The following is a 23668-nucleotide window of genomic DNA, read 5'->3' as shown; positions in this document are numbered from 1 at the left end:
AAAGTCTAGATTCTTTTTTTTTTTTTGCATGTGGATATCTAGTGCTTACAACACCATTTGCCGAAAGGACTATTCTTTCTTTCTTCATTGAATTGTCTTTATCAATTTATTGAAAAAATGACACAGGCATCTATCATAAAACCCAGCAATTGTCCTCCTAGGTATTATTTTAAGAAAAACAAAGATGGGGCGCCTGGGTGGCTCAGTCCGTTAAGTGTACAACTTTGGCTCAGTTCATGATTTTGTGGTTCATGGGTTTGAGCCCCATGTTGGGCTCTGTACTTACGGCTCAGAGTCTGGAGCCTGCCTCAGTTCTGTGTCTTCCTCTCTCTCTGGCTCTCCCCTATTTGTGCTCTCTCTCTTTCTTAAAAATAAATAAACAGTTAAAAAAAGAAAAAAGAAAAGCAAAGATGTAGGTTTATACAAAAAATTTAGTAGTTTTAACATATAGTAACAAAAATTGGAATCAGCTCTGATGTCCTTCAATAGGGGAATGATTATAAAAACTATGTAGCAAAACCACAAACTAGTATTTAGCAACAGAAATGAAATATTGATATATAAAACAACTTGAATTAGTTTCCAATTATCCTGAGTGAAGAAAGCCAATTCCAATAGGTTACATGCTATATGATTCCACTTATTTTACATTCTTGCAATGACAAAATTGCAGAAAGGGAGAACACATTAAAGAGATGATGGGGTGAATGGGAATTGTTGTGGCTATAAAAGAGCAACATGAGTCCACTTAATAACAGTAATATATACATTATTCTCAAGTGTATATGGAACATTCTCTGGGATAAACTATAACACAAGTTTCAATACATTTAAAGACACAGAAATAATACAAAGTACTTTTTTGACCACAGTAGAATGAAATCACACCAATAACAGAAATAAAATTGGGAAATTCATAAATATGTGGAAATTAAATCACACACTCTAAATGACTGATGAGTCAAAGAAGAAATCAAAAGAGAAAGAAAATAATTTGAGATAAATGAAAACAAGGACACAACATACTAAAACTCATAGGATGCAGCTAGGGCAGTACTTACAGGGAAATTTTATAGCTTTAATTTAATTACATAAACTGGAAAAGAATACACTAAACCTAAAACAAGCAGAAGGAAGGAAGTAATAAAGATCAGAGCACTAATTTATAAAAGAGAGAATATGAAAACCATAGAGAATATAAAGGTAATCAAGAGCTGTTTCTTTGCAAAGGTTAAAAAATTTGATGAGCTTTAGCTAATATTGATCAAGGAAATAAGAGAGAAAACTAGATTATTAGAATCAGAAAAAAAGAGGGAAATTACCACCTTACAAAAATAAAAAAAAATTATAAAGCAATACTATGAACAACTGTATGCCAATAAATTAGATAGCTTAGATAAAATGAACACATTTCTAGAAAGACAAACTACTGTAATCAACTCAGGTAGAAATAGACAATCCAAATAGATCTCTAACAAGTAAAAAGATTGAATCAGTAATACAAAAAACCTATTTTCAAAAAAAGCACAGGCCCAGGTGGCTTTACTGCTTAAGTCTATGAAACATTAAAAAAATTAATATAAATTCTTCACAAATTCTCCAAAGAAATAGAACAGTAGGGAATACTTCCCAACTTATTCACTCATTCTGTGACACCCTGTCTCTAAAACCATAAAAGACCTCACAAATAAACTTCAAACCAATATATCTTTTGAATATGGACACAAATACAGTGACATGTAAATAGAATTATATACCATCACCATGTGGGATTTATCTTAGGAATGCAAGGATGGTTCAATATACAAAAAAATCAATTATAATTAGATGAGAACTTTTTCAATCAGGTCTTAAATCATCTTAAAAACCTACAATTAGTATATAATACTTAATGGTGAGAGACTTGGACACATTCACTCTAAGATCAGTAACAAGCAATGGTATCCACTCTTGCCACTTCTATTCAACCTTGTACCAGAGGTTCTGGTCAGAGCAACTAGGCAGGAAAGAGAAATAAAAGGCATTTAGATAGAAAAAGAAGTAAAACTATTTCTAATCACAGATGACATAATCTGGTATGTAGAAAATCTCCAGGAGTTCAGTAAAAAGTATTAAAACTAATAAAAGAGTTCAGCAAGGTTCCAGGATAAAAGATTAACAGGCAAAAATCAATTGTATTTCTATATGCTTGCAATGAACAATCTGGAAGCAAAATTTTAAAAATGTTTCCATTTATAGGGGTGCCTCAATTGGTTAAACGTTGGACTTCAGCTCGGATCATGATTTGGTGGTTCGTGGGTTCAAACCCCTCGTGGTGCTCTCTGCTGTCAGCACAGAGCCTGCTTCAGATCCTCTATCCCTGCCACCTCCCGACTCTGTCCTTCCCCTGTTCACATGCTCTCTCTCTCTCTCTCTCAAAAACAAAAATAAAAACACTTCCATTTATAATAGCATCAAAAAGAATAACATAATTGGGAATAAATTTTTTTTTACATTTTTTTTAATGTTTATTTATTTTTGAGACAGAGAGAGACAGAGCATGAATGGGGGAGGGTCAGAGAGAGGGAGACACAGAATCCGAAGCAGGCTCCAGGCTCCGAGTGGTCAGCACAGAGCCCGACGCGGGGCTCGAACTCACGGACTGTGAGATCATGACCTGAGCCGAAGTCGGACGCTTAACCGACTGAGCCACCCAGGCGCCCCTTTTTTTTAATTTTTTTTTTAATGTTTAGGGAATAAATTTTATAAAAGAACTGAAAAGTTTATATACCGGAAGCAACAAAATATTGAAAGAAATTAAGGGATACTTTCTCAACAAAGGGGGTTTAGAGGGAAAATACATCAACATTATAAGGCCACTTATGAAAAACCCACAGCTAACATCATCCTAAATAGTGAAAAAAATGAGAGCTTTTCCTTTAAGATCAGTGACAAGGATGTCCACTTTCACACTTTTATTCAATATAGTACTAGATGTCCCAGCCACACCAATCAGACAAGAAAAAGAAATAAAAGGCATACATATCAGTAAGGAAGAAGTGAAACTGTCACTATGTTTGCAGATGACATGATACTATACATATAAAAAACTCTGAAGACTCCACCAAAAAACTATTAGAATAAATGAGTTCAGTGAAGTTGTAGGATATAAAACTAATACACAGAAGTTGGTTATGTTTCTATACACTAATAATAAAGTAGCAGAGAGAGAAATTAAGAAAACAATTCCATTTACAATTACACCAGAAGAATAAAATACCTAGGGGGCACCTGGGTGGCTCAGTCAGTTAAACGTCTGACTTCAGCTCAGGTCATGATCTTGTGCTTGGTGAGTTCAAGCCCTGCATCAGGCTCTCTGCTGTCAGCATGGAGCCCACTTTGGATCCTCTGTCTGCTCCCCTCTCTGCCCCTCTCCTGCTTGTGCACTCTCTCTCTCAAAAATAATTAACCATTAAAAAAAAAAAAACTAAAAACAATCTTAAAAAAAAAAAAAGAATAAGATACCTAGGAATAAACTTAACAAAGGAGGTGAAAGACCTGTACTCTGAAAACTATAAAACACTGATGAAAGAAATTGAAGATGACACTAATGAAAAGATATTCTATGTTCATGGATTGGAAGAATTAATATTGGTAAAGTGTCCATAGTATCCAAAGAAATCTACAGATTCAACACAATCTGTATCTAAATACCCCAATGGCACTTCCCCCCAACCCCAAAACAGAACTAGAACCAATAATACTAAAATTTGAATGGAACCGCAAAAGACCCTGAATAGTCAGAGAAGTCTTGAGAAAGAACAAAGCTGGAGTTAGCACAATTCCAGACTTCAAGATATACTACAAAGCTGTAATAATCTAAACAGTATGGTATTGGCACAAAAATAGACACATAGATCAATAGAACAGAATAAAAAGCCCAGAAATAAACCCATGCTTTTATGGTCAATAAGTCTATGATAAAGGATATACAACGGGGAAAAGAATCTCTTCAATGAGTGGTGCTGGAAAAACTGGATAGCTACATGCAAAAGAATGAAACCAGACCACGTCTTAAACGTACACAAAGATAGGGGCTCCTGGCTGGCTCAGTCAGTGCAACATGCAACTCTTCATCTTGGGTTTGTGAGTTTGAGTCCCAAATTGGGTGTAGAGATTACTTAAAAACAGTATCTTAAAACATACACAAAAATAAACTCAAAATTATTTAAAGATCCAAATGTGAGAACTGAAACCATAAAACTCTTAGAAGAAAACATAGGCAGTGTTTTCTGACATTGGCTATAGCAACATTTTTCTATCTATGTCTCCTTAGGCAAAGGAAACAAAAGGAAAAATTAACTATTGGGACTATACCAAAATAAAAAGTTTTGCACAGTTAAGAACACCATCAACAAAATGAGAAGGCAACCTACTGAATGGGAGAATATATTTGCAAATGATGCATCTGATAAGGGGTTAATATATAAAATATATAAAGAACTTGTATAACTCAACACCCAAAAAACAAATAATCCAATTAACAAATGGGCAGAGGACCTGAATAGACATTTTTCCAAATAAGGCATACTGATGGCCAACAGACACATGAAAAGATGTTCAACATAACTAATCACCAGGAAAATGCAAATCAAAATTGCAGTGAGGTATCACTTTACATCTGTCAGAATGGCTAAAATTAAAAAGCAAGAAATAACAAGTGTTGGTGAGGATGTGGACAAAAAGGAACCTTTGTGCATTGTTGGTAGAGATGCAAATAGGTGCACCCACTGTGGAAAACAGTATGCAGGTTCCCACCCCCCACCCCCCCCGCAATTAAAAAATAGAACTACCATATGAAATAGTATTCCACTACTAGGTATTTACCCAAAGAAAATGAAAACACTAATTCAAAAAGATATATGCACCCCTATGTTTATGTTTATTGCAGCATTATTTATAATAGCCAAAATTTGTGAGCAAACTAGGTGCCCATTGATATATGGATAAAGATGTGGCATGTGTGTGTGTGTGTGTGTGTGTGTGTGTGTGTGTGTGTAATAGAATATTACTCACCTATAAAAAAGGATGAGGTCTTGTGATCTGTGACAACACAGATGGACCTACGAGTATTATGCTAAGAGAGAAAGACAAATACCGTATGATTTCATTTAATATGGAATCTAAAAAACAAAACAAATAAAACCAGGAACAGACCCATAAATACAGAGAACAAACTGATGCCTGGATTTCAAAACTTACTGTAAAGCAACATTAATCAAGACAGTGTAATATTGGTATAAAGAAATATAGATCAATGGAATGTAACTGAGAGTCTAGAAACAACTCATGTGTCTATGGCCAACTGATTTTCAACAAAAGGGTCAAGACCATTCAATGGGGGAAATAGTCTTTTCAATAAATGGTGCTGGGACATTGGAATGCCACATGCAAAATAGTGAAGCTGGATTCTTAACTCACACCATATATAAAAATTTACACCAAATGGATCAAAGTCCTAAATATAAGAGCCCAAACTATAAAATTCTTGGTAGAAAACACAGCGGTAAATTCGCATAACCTCAGACTTTAGCAATGGTTTCTTATATATGAGACTAGAAGCACAAATAACAAATGAAAAAACAAATTAGATTTCATCAAAACTGAAAACTTCTATGTTTCAACACACTATCAAGAAAGTAAATGTACAACCTACAGAAGGGGAAGAAATATTTTTAAACCTTATATCTGATAAGGAACTTATACTAGAATATATAAAAAACTCTTACAACTCAAAAATAAAGAAAAATAATTCAATTTAAAAATTGGCAAAATATCTGAATAGACATTTCTCCAAGTAAGATATTTGAATGAGCAGTAAGTACATTAAAAGATGCTCAATGTTTTTAGTCACTAGGGAAATGCAAATGAAAACCACAGTGAGATATCTTTTCACATTCACTTGGTCAGGTAATAAGAATCGTTGGTGAGAATGTGGAGAAATCAGAACCCTCATATACTGCTGGTATAAATGTAAAATGGTGCAGCCATTTGGAAGGCAGTCTTGAAGTTCTTCAGTTAACTAGTCACCATATGACCTAGTAATTCTATTCCTATGTATATATTAATGAGAAATGAAAACATGTCCATACAGAAACTTGTAAACAATGTTGATAGCAGCATTACACATAATCGTCAGAAGGTGAAATCAACTCAAGTGTCCATCAGTGGATGGATAAGCCAAATATGGTACATCCAAACAACGGAATATTATTCGGCCATAAGGAGTGATGCACTAATACAGGCTACAACATGGTTAAATCTTGAAAACATGCTAAGTGAAAGAAGCCAGTTACAAAATACTACATATTCTGTGATTCCATTTATTATGAAATATCCAGAATAGGCAAATGATAGAGACAAAGAGTAGATTGATGGCTGCTTAGGGATTATGGGAATGGGGCATAATAAAGGGTATGGAGTTTCTTTTTGAGGTGATGAAAATGTTCTAATAGTGACTGCAGTGATGATTGCACATATGTGTGATCGCAGTGATGATTGCACATACGTGTGACTCTACTAAAAACCACTGAATTGTACACTTTAAATAGATGAACTGCATATTATGTGAATTATTTATCTCGGTAAAAATTTTTAAGGGGCAACATGAGGCATTCTGAGTTGATTAAAATGTTCTGTATCTTTAAAAACAAAACAAAAACCTAGTAATGGAATACGTGAGTTCTATGGTTAGTGTATATTTTTAACTTTATAAGGAACTGTCAAACTTCAAAGTGACTACTTTGTCTTCCTGCTAGCAATGTACAAAAGTTCCAGTTGCTGCACGTTCTCATGAATACTCAGTATTGTAATTTTTAACAATTTAAGCCATTCTAATAGGTATATGTTGTTATATCATTGTGGTTTTATCATCTATCACTTACATTTTCTGAATAACTAATGATGTTGAGCATCTTTTCATGTACTTGTTTTAGTTGCCACCCATGTATCTTTAGTAAAGTGTCCTAAGTTTAAAATAATTAATTAAAGGGGCATCTGGGTGGCTCAGTTGGTTAAGCGTCCGACTCTTGATTTCGGCTCAGGTCATGATCTCACAGTTCATGAGTTTGAGCCCCACATTGGGCTCCACACTGACAGAGCAGAGCCTGCTTGGGATTCTCTTTCTCCCTTTCTCTCTGTCCCTCCCCTGCTCATGTGCACGCTGTCTCAAAAACAAACTTTAAAAAATTACAGAATTAAGTTAAATTTAAGTTACAAAAGAATAGTAATTTTCACAAAAATTAGAAACTTAAAACCAAAACAGAAATAACATTTAAAGATGAAGAACGATGTGGAGAATAGTATTTGCCAGGTATGTGAAAGGACAGGGAGAGTAGATACCATATGTGAAGAGATGATGGACTTTGCTCTTTCTTTTGAGTGTATCTGCTGTGTGTATATATAACCTCTTACTGCACCAACCTAATTTGTAAAATGCTCTGACTCCTCCCATGTGATCTGGAGGCTAAAGTTGGGAGGTGCCCAATATGATCAGGTCAGAATTTTGAGAGGCAAGGAGTCCTAGGCTTGGACAATACAGGCCCACAGTGTTCTGCTTACAAACAAGGTCTATGGGCAGAGGTAGTGGGAAGGTGTGGGGCATCAGTAGATGGAGTAGGGAGGTCATCAGGCATTAGGGGTAGGTGTGAGGAGAAAAGGGACAGTGGCACAGGGGTCACCAGGAAGAGTACAAAAGATAAGGATAGGACAAATTTTTGGCCATTATTTCTCCAAATATTTTTTTCTGTCACTCACTTTTCTATCATGTACTTTGAGGACTTCAATTACTTGTATACTGAGCCACTTGATGTTGTCCCATGGCTTATTAATACTATTTTTTTCTTTCCTCTTATGGACTTTTTCTGTCTTGGAACATTTTTATTGCTATGGCTTTACATTCACAAATCTTCTGTGATGTCTAATCTATTTCATCTTTAGAAGCTTGTGACTTTCTTGTTATGTTTGCACTTAATTTTTTGATCATAAGGGATAATGCTAGAATTCATTTTGGATCGTGTCCCTGCTTCTTTGTGTGCCTGGTAGTCTTTGTTTGGATGCCAGACATTGTAAACTCTACTTTGTTGGATGTTGCATACTTTAGTATTGTTATAAATCCTCTTGAACTTTGCTTTGCAATGTAATTAATTAGCTGGACAATTTGATCCTTTTGGGTCTTGCTTTTTTGTTAGATGAATCCAGAGCACTGTTCTAATTATTCTTCAATATTGAGGCAATACTTCCTAAGTACTCTACCTCAACCAAGCCTGTGAGTTATGTTTTTCTAGTCTGGTTCGTAGGAACAAGTGCTGTTCTTAACCCTGAGTAATACCTAGGCAATTTTCACTCTAATCTGTTCAGGTGGTTTTTTGCCTAGCCTTGGCTATTTCCTCATTTGCACACACTGATCAGTGCTCAGTTCAATATGCACGGATAGGGTAGGGCTTCCTCTGCTGAGTTCCAGGGTTCTCTCTCTACGGAGTTTTCTCCTTTCTGGTGTTATGTCCTGTGAACTCTAGCTGCCTTGGTCTCCCTGGGCTCTAGGCTTTATTTCTTCAACTCAAGTAGTCTGCTGGGCTCTACCTCAGGTTTCCCTACCTTTGCTGCAGACTGGAAACTCTCTCTCTGGGTAGTAAACTGGAGCAGTCATAGGGCTCAATTTTTGTTTTTCCTATTTCCCAGGATTACTGTCCCTTGCTTTCTGATATTCAGTGTCTTGAGATCATCATTTCATGTATGTTGACTGGCTTTTTTGGTTGGTTCAGGCAGGACGGTCGATTTGGTTTCTGTTACTCCATCTTGGCTGGAAGTGGAAGTCCCTGACATCTTTCTGCTTAACTTTTCCTCTCCAAATAAGAGTGTTAAAACACTGATTGTCAAAATTTTCTTCAAGGAGGTATTAGTTAAGTGTCAGGACTTTAACTATGTGATCCCAGTTAGTCCTCACAACCATGCAGGTTTTCTTAACCTCATCACCATTTGACAGCTGAAAAGCAAGGCCCAGAGTTTTGCTGGTTTGGACTTCAGCAAGCCTGTCAGTCCTGAGGCCATGTGCATTCTGTGGCTCCAAAAATTTCTTAATGCTTTGCTGCAGAGTTGTCTGGGGAGTTGACTGACCCACATAGCATCTCTGGTTCCTCATTCCTTAAAGAAGGGCTCATACTTGTAGCCTGGCTTTTGAGGTATTCATACCCACATGCACTCTGTACTCTGGCTTGGTCAGGCATACATGTATGCTGGTGTCTCATCCAGCCACTTGACATGAATGAGAAGGCAGTAAGATGGACACTAAGTAAGGAAGCATCCAGAGAGGGTTATCAGTGACCAAAGTCACCCAGGCCTTCTAATTCCGAATCCAGGTCTCTGTTTCCAGACTTGAGATCCCACACAGCTGGCAGGGAGGCAACAATGAGGTGCATAACACAGAGGTAAAGGTGCTCAGTCCTTACCACACTTGAGGTTTCCGTGATTCTAGCTATTTCCTCTCCTGTGGGTCAGCCTCTGGACCACTTTCTAAGAAAATCCCAGCTTTCAGGTAATTCTTCAGAAAACTCAAGTCTGTACTTACTGATTTCCTTCCATGAAATTGGCAAGTCAGCTGTAGCTCTTGGTTGCCAGTATGATCAGAGACCAAGGGGCCCCACCACCAGAAGAACTTTGAGGCATGGCTTGGGAAGAGACTTATGTGAGGTGGCCTATCGGTTACCCCCAGCTCAGCCTCAGATCCTTCAAAGAAGTGACCTCCACAGTGGGAAAGAATTTCTGCACAGAGAGGCTGGGGCCAATAGATGACATCAAAAATCCTTTCTGGTTCTGATGTTCCATTATTGCCCATTTCAGGGGAAGGTGGAAGTTAGAAGGAAAAGGCAGGGGAAGCCAGGATGATTTGGTATCCAATGCGTGTTCATTTATTTTACACTTACAAAAGAAATCGCCCACCCCTCTGCCCCATTCCCCCAAAAAACAGTCTCTTTTTACAAACATTTAAAAATTAAAACCAAATGAAGATAGACAAGTTAATTTCAGTACAATTATTTTTCAATGTAGCTGTCATAATTAGAGTTTAAATTTCCTACAAGTGACCAATGTCCAAGTGACTTATAGGGAAATCCTGATTATTGGCCAAAAGGAAAATTCCATATTACAAGTTAGCAAATTCTAGTACAAAAATAGTCCGTGTTGGAATAGGCTTTCCTTTTACATAGGTCTCAGGGTCAGTCTACTGACTGCATAATACACTAACATTTCAGCGTTCTCTCTCTTTCACAAATGGCTCATTCGTCATAGCTGAAGCAGCACGGTGTCTGCAGTGGCAGGGACTAGCGTCCACCTTGGGACCGTGCTGGAGACGGCAGGCCTGGGAGTGCCTCACTGACCCCAGGGCAGCAGGGCAGGGCCCCAGCCCCAGCTCTGCACAGGGGTCCTGGAGGGAGGGATGAATGGCTGGCAGAGGTTCCCCCTTCTGAGGGAGCAACAGGCCCAGGAAATATGAGAAGTCTGCCCAGGAAGCTGGGCTGGTGCTGGCACGGGATAGCCCACCTCCTGCCAGTGTCTCCTCGTCCTTCTGTAGCCTGACGAGGTGAGAGGTGGTCCTCTGCGTTGTCAGCGGCGAGAGTGTGGCCCTGCCCTTGCTGTAGCCAGGGGAGGCCTAGGCAGGCTACTTGTCCCTCAGGATATCGAGCTGCTCCTGACACTCGGTGAAGAGGCGCTGAAAACGGAGATTCTGCCCAATGACTGGCAGTAGCTCCTTCAACAGCTCCCTCTTCCGGAGACCCTGTGGACACAAAGAGTGACAGTTGAATTCAAGTGTCAGTGAGGAGACCTGAAAGATGGGGGGGCTTCCCTGGCCTGGCAGAGAAACTTCTGTCTGCCCATCTGACCCCCAGAGACCCCCTGGAGAAACTACAGATGGATGAGAGAAATTTCTCTACATGCTGGCAAGTCCTAGGCAAGCTAAAAGCCTGAGCTGGGGCATGTGGGATGGAGTGGCAGGGAGTAGGGAAAGGACACAGTGCAAGGATACAGCAAAGAAAACCAGGGTAGGTTCTGCTCCTCTGTGTCCCCTAAGTTTGCTGGCATAATCACCACTGGTCTTGAACTGTACTGATTAGTGGCCATGGTAGCTTGGCCTTCCAGACCAGGACAGAAGTAGGACATTAGGGTAGAGGGACAGATGGATAGCCATCCAGGAATGGCTCTTCCCTCATGTGGATGTTCTCTAGGGGACTGAGGTCAAATTCAAGGGAGAAGAGGCACCTGGGAGGCAGTGGCTGGCCTTGGTTTTATAATCCTGGGGCCTCTGCCCTTGGGCTTTGCCCAGGAATCTTTCATGCCTGGGTGCACTGGCACCATGGTCTGCCTGGGTTCTCCTGCAACATGTACTGTGGGGAGGGGTCTCCACTGCACAGAACCCTGAGGAGCACATCTGCTTCAAAGAAAAAAACCACCAACCAACAACACTGACCATTGGAAGTGAAGGAAGGCCCAAGATGTTAAAATAAGCATGGTAACAAGACAAGGAATTATAGAAAAGAACCAAGTGTAGATATTAAGTATGAGCAACGTAGTCATTGAAGGAGATGGGATTTGCGGGAGAACAGACACTGCTGAAGACCAAGTCAGAGTAGAGTCAGATGGAGGACCACAGATCATGCTTGAGGAGAGAGGCAAGAGAGGGGAAGTAAGAGGAGAAATTGTATGGGGAAAAGTAAAGGCAGAAGGAGGCAGCAAATGGGCGCAATATCTACATAATGGGTCCCAGAAGAGAGAAAGAAGAGAGTAGGAAATATTTAAGGAAATAATACAGGTGGATTTCACATAATAAAATCAAATGGCCTTAGGTTGAAAGCCTCCATGAATGCTGATCATGTAAGATATGGAAACATAATAAAGGTTATATATGAAAACCACACAACTAACATATTTCAGTGGTGAAAAACAGCTTTTCCTCTAAGATCAGTAATAAGACAAAGGTGTCCACTCTCTCTACTTTTATTCAACATAGTACTGTAAGTCCTAGTCACAGCAGTCAGATAAGAAAAAGAAATAGGCATCTAAATTGGTAAGAAGTAAAACTTTCACCATTTGCAGATGGCATGACACTATTATACTATACCATTATAATATATTACATTATTGTAATATATTATATTATATGTAGAAAACCCTAAAGACTCCATCAAAAAACTAAAACTGATAAATGAGTTTAGTAAAATCACAGCAAAAAGTTAATATATAGAAATCTTACATTTCTTCACACTAATAACGAAGTAGCAGAATAGAAAATAAGGAAACAATCCCATTTACAACTGCACCAAGAACAATAAAATACCTAGGAAGACTTGTACTCCACAAAAACTGTAAAACATTGATGAAAGAAACTGAAGACACAAATAAATGGAAAGATATTTCATGTTCATAGATTGGAAGGATCAATATTGTAAAAATGTCCAGATCACCCAAAGCAATCTACAGATTTAATGCAATCCCTATTAAAATACCAACAACATTTTTCACAAAACTGGGGGAAAAAAGATATGGAAAAGCTGGTATCTAGACATGTTAGGATAAAATACACAGAATTTGAGGATATCAAAGACAGAAACATTCTGAAAGTTTCTAAAAAACAAGAGCATATTACCTACAAAAGGAGAGATACCAAGATACACAATTAAGTAGTATTTATAATATACTGGGAAAAAACCTCATAACCTAAACTTTTTTACCCAAATAGGTATTCATATTAAAAGGTGTAATGAAAAGTATTCTTAGGCTTATAAGACCTCAAAAGGTTTGCCACAAAAAAGATCCACCGTGAAAATGTTTTGGAGGAAATACTTGAAGTAAGAGAAGATAAATCCAGACAATGCTAAGAGACATGAAAAGAAATGTGATCAACTATGGCTAAAGTTTATATTAGCCTTAAGAAAACCAAGAAAACAAAAAATGTAAATGGTTTGAGCTTAGCAATGAGGGGGAAAAAAAAAAGCTTGTCAGATTAGATAAAATAAAAGCCAGCCATCCAATGTTAGTAAGAAACATATAAACATGGATGCAGAAGGGTTAAAAGTTGGAGAGAGATACGTTAGTAAAGAGTAAAAAGAGAGCGAGTATTTTACAATTACCAAAGAGGACTTCATGACAAAAACGTTGCTGAGGAAAGAGAAAGTCAAAGAGAGGGACAAAACCACCCTCAGGGAGATTTTAATATACAACCAACTAGTGATGGGTCAGAAAGGGAAAAAGCTGCAGATTCAGGTAATCTGAACTGAACATTTAGTAAATAAGACTTAATGGACATATACAAAATGAAAATACACGTTCTTTGGCACACACAGAAATACAAAAAATTGCTCTAAAAGTAAACCTCAAAAAATAGGCATCATGTAGACTGCAGATTGGCATGATCGAATACAGCTACTATATGTTTTTGTAAATAATTTTATCAAAATGCAGCCACACCCGTCCTTTTGTTTATATACCATGTTACAACAGCAGAGTCAAGCAGTTGTACAGAGACTGCATGAATTTGCAAAGCCTGACATGTTTACTCTCTGGTCCCTGACAGAAGAAATTTGCCAACCCCTGATATAGCTCATGTTCTCTAACTAAGACACAAATAGAACCCATGAATCTAATTAATCAATTAAGTTAATTAATGAAATTGTTAATTGAAACTAAAAATGACTTACAAGTGAATGGCAATAAAAACACTATATACTGTGAAAATGGTGAAATGCAACAGAAGAGGGGCTCTTATAGGGATACTTAAAAACATAAAACATCTATCAGAGTACATACAAAAATGACAACCAATTACCTGAGTCCAACTTAGGTATCAGAAAAACAAAAACAACAAAAAAACAACATACACACACACACACACACACACACACACACACACACAAATAAAATAAAATAAAATAAAATAAAATAAAATAAAATAAGAAAGAAAAAAGACATCAAAAAAACTTATTTATTTTATTTTGGAGAGAGAGAGATAGGCAGAGAGAGAGGGGGACAGATGATCTGAAGTGGGTTCTGTGCTGACAGCACATAGCCCGATGTGGTGCTCAAACTTATGAACTGTGAGATCATGACCTGATCCAAAGTTGGATGTTTAACCGACAGAGCGACCCAGGAACCCCAAGAAAAAACATTTTTAAAAAGAAAATGAGATAATAAAGAATTGAAATCAATGAAATTAAAAACTTTTGATAGAAAAGACGAATAAAGACAAGTCATTTGTCTGATCATTTACTGATCAACAACTTTATGCCAACAAAACTGAACATTTAGAGAAAATGGACTAATTCCTAGGAAAATATAATTTATCTAAATCAATTCAAGAATAAATAGAAAATAGGAGTTAAATCTTACCACAAGGAAAATAACAGGTATACTAGTTTTGTAAACTGATGTTTAAGAGACTTCCAAGGAACCGATTTTTCCAAATTTATATAAACTCAAAGAACAAAAAAAGAGGAACTACCCCCAATACATTCTATGAGACAAAATAACCTTGATTCTTTTTATTTAAAAAAAAAAAAAAATTTTTTTTAACGTTTTATTTATTTTTGAGACAGAGAGAGACAGAGCATGAACGGGGGAGGGGCAGAGAGAGAGGGAGACACAGATTCGGAAGCAGGCTCCAGGCTCTGAGCCATCAGCCCAGAGCCCGACGCGGGGCTCGAACTCACGGACCGCGAGATCGTGACCTGAGCCGAAGTCGGACGCCCAACCGACTGAGCCACCCAGGAGCCCCAAAATAACCTTGATTCTAAAACCAGACAAAAATAAAATGAGAATGAAAGATCCCAGGCCAATTTCACCCATGAAATCAGGTGTACAAATCTCTAATAAATTATTAGCAATTAGTTCTAACAGTGAATGAAAAGATACTATGACCAAGTTATTGTTTATCCAAGAAATTGAGGATAATTTAATCTTAGAAAGCTTATTAATTTAATAGGTTTTAATATTATGGAAAAAGGCACAAGAATTGGAAAACAGGAAATAAAACAACTATTTAAGATGATTTGGCTGCTTACTCTACACAGAAAACACAAAACTAGTGATAAATTACTACTACTAATAATAATAAACATAACAAAAACGTGTAGAAAGATGTTTGGTGACTAAAATACCAAAACCAAATGCACTTATATATATATACAACAGCAATGAATAATTAGAAAACATAAATAGGACAATATACTGTTTAGAATAGCCACAATTATAAAACATCTAAGAATGAATCTAACAAAAGACGTGGATGGCCTATGTGCTGAAAGTTATAAAACTGTATTGAAAGCCATTAAAGAAAACCTAAATGAACAGAGAGTGCTGATGGGAACAATGGCATAGTTTAGATATCATGATGGAGGCTGCAAAAGGGCAGTGGTGGGCAAAGTGGTGACTGAGAGCTGTAGGGGAACTGTGGACCTGTGGATGCCTATGGAAAGGATACTATGAGTAGAATACAACAGAACATCTAAGGTTATGAAAAGAAGCAGAAGTGAGATTTCTAGGGAAAGTGAAACACTTAAAAGCAGCTATGTAAATGGGGAAATGGAAGAAAAGCACAAGCAAAGACCTGGGAAAAAGGCATCCCCAGAAAAGGCTGGAGGACCAAGAGCCTTCATGACCAGCTGAGTAGGGGAGCCAGTCTGCAAAGACTGGAAAGGTGGCCTTTTTTTTCAAATGCCCAATATTCAGCAAAAGATGACAGGGCATTCAAAGAAACAAAGAAACATGGCCCATTCAAAATAACAAAATAAACCTCCAGAAACTGACCCTAAGGGAACACAGGCTTGGAACTTATGTGACAAAGACTTTAAAACTATTGTCTTAAATATTCTCAAAGAGAACATGAACAGACATATTAGGAAAATGATATGTGAACAGAATGAGAATATTAACAAAGAGACAGAAATTATAAAAAAGAACCAAACCAAATTCTGGAGCTTAAAAACATAGTAGCTAAATAGAAAAATTCACTAGAGGGGTTCAACAGTAGACTTGAATAGACAGAAGAAAGAATAAATAAACTTGAATTCAAGTTATTTAAAATTATTGAATCTGAACAGCAAAAAGAAAATAGAACGAAGAAAAGAGAAAACAGCATAAGAGACTTATAGGACACCATCAAGCAGACCAATACATGCATTATGTAAGTCCCAGAAGAGTAACAGAGAGAGAAAGGGGAAGACAACTTATTTGGAGAAATAATGGCTGAAACATTCCCAGGTTTGAGGAAAGACACGGATTTGCAAATCCAAGCTCAACAAATACTCCGTGTAGGAAAATCCCAAATGAACTCATACTGTGACACATTTTAATCAAATTATGTGAAGTCAAAGACAAAGAGATAATCTTGAAAGAAGAAAAGTGGCTCATTATGTAAAAAGCATCCTCAATAAGACAATCAGTGATTTCTCAGCAGGAACACTAAAAGCCAGAGAAAAACTGATATCTGAGAATACCATATCCAGCAAAACTATCCTTCAAAATCAAGAAAGAAATGAACACATTCCCAGATAAATAAACTGATGGATTCATTATGATTAGAACTACCCTATAAGAAATGCTAAAGGGAGTCCTTCACGTTGAAATAAAAGGATGCTAGACAATAAAATATAAAGTTCTCTGGTAAAGGTGAAAACAAGGACAAATATAAAAACCCATATTGTGTACATTTGTTTGGTAATTCCATTTTTTATTCTTTTATTAGATTTAAAAGACAAAAGCATAAGAAATTATAAATCTATGTTAAAGGTTATAGAATATAAAAAGATATAATTTGTGCCTTCAATAACAAAGTGGATGGAGTGGAACTGTAAAGGAGTAGGCAATGTTTTTGTATATAAGTGAAATTAAACTGTTATTAGTTTAAAATAGACTGTTAGAACTTTAGAATGTTTTTGTTTTCCCTATGGTTATCAAAAAGAAAATATCTATAGAATATACACAAACTGAAAAGAGGAGAGAATCAAAACATGTCACTAAAAAAATTAACTAAATGCAAAGTAAAATAGTAAAGGAGGGAATGAGGGATAAAAAGCTATAAAACATACAGAAAATAAGTAACAAAATGACAATATTAAGTCTTTATCTGTCAGTAATTACTTTAAGTGCAAATGGATTAAACTCCCCAATTAAAAAAATGGGTAAGAAACCAGGATCCAACCATATGCTACCTACAAGGAACTCACTTTAGATCTAAGGGCACATATAGGTTGAATATGAAAGGACAGAGAAAGACAGTTCATGGAAATAGTAACCAAAATACAGAAGAGATGGCTATACTAGTTTCATGCAAAACAGATATTATTTCAAAAACTATTACAAGAGACAAAAGTATAATGTATGTATACGTGTCTCTCTGTCTCTCATAAAGTATACAAGAGACATTGTATAATGATAAAAGGGTCAATTTCCCAAAGAAGATGTAACAATTATAAACATATGCACCAAACATCAGAGCTCCTAAATATATGAAGAAAACATCGAGTTGAAAGGAAAAATATATAGTTCTACAATAACTGTAGGACACTTGAATATCCCATTCTCAATAATGGACAGAACAACCAGAGACAGGATCAATAAGGAATACGAAGACCTAAAAAACAATATAGACCAATTGTACCTTACATACATATATAGAACATCACACCCAACAACAGGATACATTTTTCTCAGGTGCACACTGAACATTCTCCAGGAAAGACCACATGTTAGGTCACAAACAAATATCAATAGGTTTAAAAAGACTGAAATCATAGAAGTATCTTTTCCAATCAATGGGATGAAACCAGAAATCAAAAGCTAATGGAAAACAGGACAATCTGCAAATATGAGACAACATATTGTTAACCAATGATTCAAAGAAGAAATCACAAGGGAAATTAGAGAATATCTGAGACAAATGAAAATGAAAACAATATACCAAGAATGACAGGATGCAGCAAAAGCAGTCATTAGACAGAAATTCATAGCTTTAAGAATATACAAAGAAAAACCTCAAATCAATAACATAACCTTCCATCTTTGAAACTAGAAAAATAAAAGCAAGCTAACCCAAATCAAGCAGAAGCAAGAAAATCACACAAGTGAAAATAAAATGGAGAATAGAAAAATAGAGAAAATAATGAAATCGAAACATATTATTTGAAAAGATCATCAAAACTGATAAACTTTTGCCTAGATGGATTAAGAAAAAAAAAGAGAGAAGACTTGAATCACAATCAGAAATGAAACAGGGGCATTACAACTGATGCCATAAAAGTAAACATTATAAATAAACAATTTTACACAAACAATTGTACACCAACAAACTGGACAACCTAGACAATATGGACAAATTCCTAGAAACACACAGCCTACCAAGACTGAAACATGAAGAAATAGAAAATCTGAACAGATCTATAACTAGCAAAGATATTGAATCAGTAATCACAAATCTCTCAACAAAAAAAGACCCTATGACTGCCCAAATGGCTTCGTTGGTGAATTTCACCAAACATTTAAAGAATTATTAACAATCTTCAATTGATGCAAAAATTTTTTTGACAAAGTTCAACACTCTCTCATTGCAAAAACACTCCAAAGACTAATAACAGAAGTAGTCCACCTCAGTATAATAAAGGCCATATAAGAAAACATCACACTCAATGTTAAAAGACTGAAAGCTTTTGCTCCAAAGTCAGGAACAAGGCAAGAATCCTAGCTTTTACCAGGGTACTGGAAGTTCTAACCAGAGCAATGAGGAGAGAAAATGAAATAAAAGGCATCCAAATTGGAAAGGAAGAAATAAATCTTTCTTGTTTGTAGACAACATCATCTTATATGTAGAAAACCCCAAAGGCTCTATAAAAAAACCTGTTAGAATAAGTGAATTCAGCAAATTTGCACAATAAGAAATTACACAAAAATCAGTTGCATTTTGTACACCAACAACATTCTGAAAATGAAACTAAGAAAACAATTCCATTTACAATAGTCTCTGAGGAATAAAATACTTAGAAATAAACTTGACCAAAGAGGTAAAAGACTAGTACACTGAAAACTATAAAATATTGCTGAAAGAAATTAAAGGTAAATGGAAAGACATCCTCTGTTCATGGATTGGAAGATTTAATATTATTAAGATGTCACTAACACCAAAAACAATCTATAGATTTAATGCACTCCGTATCAAAATCTTAATGGTGTTTTTCACAGAAATAGAATAATTCATCTTAAAATTCATATGGAATCTCAAGGGACCCTGAATAGCCATAAGAATTTTGAAAAAGAAGACAAAAGGTAGAGAAGCCTTTAGTTTCTGACTTCAAGACTTATTTTTGCTCTTCCTAGAAGTGGTCTGAGGTGATCTCTGCAAATGGTCACTATTCACTTGACCCAGAAAGTCCTACAAAATCATGCAAATCAAGAGGTTCAAAGCTTTGTGTTCACTTTATGAATGCATGTGAACCTGCACAGGCATCAAGGGTATGTATATCCGAAAAGCCACCAAGTATCTGAAGACTGTCACTTTATAGAAGCAATGTGTGCCATTCTGTTACTACAATGGTGGAGTTGGTAGGTATGCCCAGGCCAAAGAGTGGGGCTGGACACAGAATCAGAGGCTCAAACAGAGCGCTCAATTTTTACTACACATGCTTAAAAATGCTAAGAGTAATGCTGAACTTAAGGGTTTGGATGTAGATTCTCTGGTCATTGAGCAGCACATTCAGGTGAACAAAACCCCAAGATGCAGCGCAGAACTTACAGAAGTCATGTTTGGACTGACCCATATATGAGCTCTTCCTGCCACACTGAGCCGATCTTTATTGAAAAGGAGATTGTTCCTAAACCAGAAGAGGAGGTTGCATGGAAGAAAAAGATATCCCAGAAGAAACTGAACAAAAATTTATGGCCTGGGAGTAAATTCCACATAAAATAAATGCAAGTACAAGTAGAGCAAAAACCAAAAAACAACCCCACCAAAACAACAAAGCTTATTTCAAAACTATTGTACCTTTTAATTTTTGAACTATGTGACTATATTACCAGCCAAAATAAAATTTTAAATTAAAAACCTGAAAATTTTAATTAAAAAAAGATAAAAGGGGATGAAGTAAACTGCATAAACAAAGCAGAACGTACTGCCTGCCTGCGGCACCAGGGGCAAGCTGCAAGAGGATCTGCCCTTTGGCCTGAAGGCTTATGTCAATACCAACTGCCACCAAGTACCACCTCCCACTCTGGGCTCTCAGTATGTCTCTCTACTGTTTAAGGCAGCAGCGTGGGACACAGCTCATTACTACCTCTCTGGCCATTGTCACAGGTCCTACCACGAAGACTGGTCCAACTCTTCGACACTGAACAATGATCTTTGAGGGAAAGAGCCTGGACCTTTGGGGTCTCCTGAAGCAAACTGGTAGCTCATATCACAAAGAGTAATTTCCCAGTATATAAAGAGCTCCTACAAACCCAATAAGAACACATGGCAACTAAGTATTTCAACAGTTAGTTCAAAGAAAGGGAGTATAAGTGGCTCTTAAATATATTAAATGATGCTTTCTAATGAGCCTCTTGGGAGGGCTGGCTGCTGAGTCAGCACTGCTGGTTTTCAGTCCACCTTCCATCCACAGCTCCATTTTCCCAGCTACCTTGAGAACCAGTTCCATTTTAAGGATCAATTCTTACCATAAAAGTGCTCACAAAGAAACTCAACAAGAGAGTACAGTGTTCATATTCAAACCTGCCCTCAGTATCTCGATAAAGAGACTGCAAAGCAGTTTTGCTTTTTTAAAAGGAATAAATTCAGCATAGTGCTGAGGTCAGGAGTTGTCTATTTCTACACCTGCTCTAAGACCTCTTCTACATACTCTCTAATTGCTCACTTCCCTAGACTCCCTTGCAACGAGTGTGCTCAAGTGATTTGCTGGTTGCCTGTGAAGCATGGACTAACTTCTGGGTAGCTTTTCCTTTTCTGATGTTGCTAGTACTGGCTTCCTACTATCCTCTTTCCTTGAACTTCGGTATGAAAGCTACCTTGTGACCATGAGGTAAAGGCCAGGAGAATCACAGAGATATAGGGGTACCACCTACCTCCAGATGACTTAGAGACAGGAAAAAAAAAAAAAGATTTCAGCACCATTAGAAGGAGTATCATTTACCTGCAGCTGAAAGCATTTGTTATGGATACCAGGGACCGTGAGCAGACCAGCTATATTAGGTAATTTACAGAAGGTAAAAAGCAGGTAGGACTACACCTTCCCTCCTGTGAAGAGAGCTCCAGGCTCTCCTAGACAAAGTTCCAATGAGGTATCCTGCTTGGAGCTGGCACGAACAAGCAGCAGGAAGGAGTGGGAGAAAAGAGCACATGGCTAATAATTGGTGGCTTGCTTGTGCCCCCTTCCATCTGCACCATATTGGCCTAGCATGCTTACCATGAGGCTGAGACAGAAAACTGCTACGTAGTAGAGCTCCAGCTGACATCCTAGGCTAAGGCTCCCAGAGTGGCTGCTGGATCACAGAGTGAACCTCTACAACTTGGCCCAGAGAAGGGTTGGTCAGACATGTGCCAGCCTATCTCTCACCCAAGAAGATGTCCTATCAGGGTGCCCCGGAGGTGATGAGTGGTAAAGAAACAGCTTTACTCTTACTGATAATTCAGAACCCTTCCCGTTGGGGACCTAGCTACACAAACAGAAACAGAATTCAGACAGCTAATGTGCTAGTGACAAAGTATTAAGCTGGCATGTGGAGAAGGTAGAAGGCCAGAGAATGACACCTTTGCCTTAGGAACATTTATTGATGAGAAAGAGGCTGAGCAAGCTTCTGCCAGACTTGAGGGCATAGGGGGATCAAAGCAGGGGCCAAAATGAAAAGTGGGAGTTCCTGGTAAGTCATCCCCCACCTTCTGCTGCCACCCCAAGGGCATGTACCCTAGAATAAGGGTAAACTGGAAGTAAACCAGACCCTGCACAAATGAGTATCTGGCTTTGAATTCCAAGACAGCCCAGAAAACCTAAGCCCCTGAACTGGGTTGAGGGGACCCTGCAGTACTGATGCCTCAAGAACTGGCAGCAGCAAATAAAAGTACTCCAAGAAATAAAGGAACATTACCTAAAGTCCTCATATCATTCCTACAAATAATTTTTCAAATAACATGTCCAGCAGACAGTTAAAAATAATCAAACATGTAAGGAAATAGGAATATAAATGAGAAAGCACAGACACATCTATAGACAAGAGAAACAGATCCACAAGGGTTCCTGATACCAGAATTATCAGACATACAACTTTAAAATAACTAAACTTACTATGCTCAAGCAGATAAAAGACTAAATTGAAAATCTGGGGAGAAAACTGAAACTACAAAAAATTATACAGAAGATTTTAAAAAGAGAGGACATTACATCTCTCTGATGATGGGGAAAATGGAAAGGAAGATATAACTGAAGAAGAGAACCAAGAAAAATCCACAGTATGAATGAAAGAAACAGACTATGGGCTTTGTAAAACTTCAGAACAATAAGAGAGGATCCCAAAAGAACTTACAAAGCAATGGAAATCAGATTTGCAGCAGTTTTTTAGCAACAACAGTGGATGTTAAAACTGTGGCACCATACCTTCAAAGGTGTAAGGGGAATTGGGACTTTGAAGGTAGGATTCTATTAACTGACCAAATTAAGATCTATTACAACAAAATAAAAATCGAATAAAACACACAGGCCAAGCACACACCATGGCCTATAGAACCTATGAGGTTTGACCCTCCAACCTTTCTGACTACAACCCTTTTCACCCTCCCATTGCTATTCTGCTCAGCTATTCCTTCCACATTGCAAGCTGCCACCTCAGGGCCTCTGAACTTGCTGTTCCCTCTGCCTGGATGTTCTTTCTCCAGTTATCTGTGGGGCTTTGCCCCTCACCTTTTCTGGTCTCTCTGCTCAGTTAGTTAAGGCTTCCTTGATTACCCAATATAAAATAGCATCCTGAAAGTATCCCCTTGCCCTCTTTATGTTTGTCCACAGCACCACCCCCACCCATCACAATACATGTACTTGCTCAGTTGTTTAGAATCTGCTTCTCTGCACAAGAATGTAGACCTATGAAGGTGGGGCCTGTCGGCTTTGTTCACTGCTCACTGTCCCATGCCTGGCCACAGCGGGTGCTCCATCAGTATTTGCTCAGTGACTAAAGAAGAAGCTGGGGAGCTAACTTATATCTACAACTCCCATCCCTGACCAACCTGTTCCTTTCAATGAATTAGCAGCCATGTGTGCAAGCCAAAAATTCTGGAGGCAACTGTATGCATACTCATTATTCTCTCTTAATCTATTCCACATCCACCCATCCACCCACCAAGTCTGGTTGGATCTGCCTCCAAAATACAACTTGAATCTTTCTCCTTTCCTCTCTCCATGGCCATTGTGCCAATCCAAGTCACCTTCACCTATTGCAAGACTGCTGCAAAAAACAAGCTCTTACTGCTTTGCTACATCAGTTCATATCACTCCTGCTGACTGATCTGGGTCACTTCATGTCACCGCTGCACAAACTCCTCCAACAGCTCCAGCTCCTCACAAGGTCTCAATGATCTTCCTGTTCATCTGTCTCACCTAATCTCACACCACCC

At 37.7% G+C, this 23668-nt stretch overlaps 1 protein-coding gene and 1 pseudogene across 4 annotated transcripts in view; one reads left to right on the top strand and one right to left on the bottom strand.

Moving 5' to 3' along the window:
* Positions 1–9918: 9918 nt before the first annotated feature.
* The window catches only part of LOC109258624 (protein HIRA), a 91285-nt gene continuing 77535 nt past the window's right edge, over positions 9919–23668 (bottom strand). For 3 of the 4 annotated variants that reach the window (XM_019435574.2, XM_019435576.2, XM_019435579.2), the window contains one exon: positions 9919–10810. In XM_019435574.2, the coding sequence (XP_019291119.1) occupies positions 10356–10810 (455 nt within the window). In that variant the 3' untranslated portion in view covers positions 9919–10355. The remainder of the gene's footprint in view (positions 10811–23668) is intronic. The other variant, XM_053902269.1, reaches the window with a different exon arrangement.
* On the top strand, positions 19432–19981 carry LOC128777110 (60S ribosomal protein L17-like; annotated as a pseudogene).

Source organism: Panthera pardus, unplaced genomic scaffold (genome assembly GCF_024362965.1).
Source record: "Panthera pardus isolate Hobbes unplaced genomic scaffold, ASM2436296v1 HiC_scaffold_15, whole genome shotgun sequence".
Taxonomy (NCBI): Eukaryota; Metazoa; Chordata; class Mammalia; order Carnivora; family Felidae; genus Panthera; species Panthera pardus.
The sequence above is the reverse complement of the archived record's forward strand: the minus strand, read 5'-3'. Positions and strand labels throughout refer to the sequence as shown.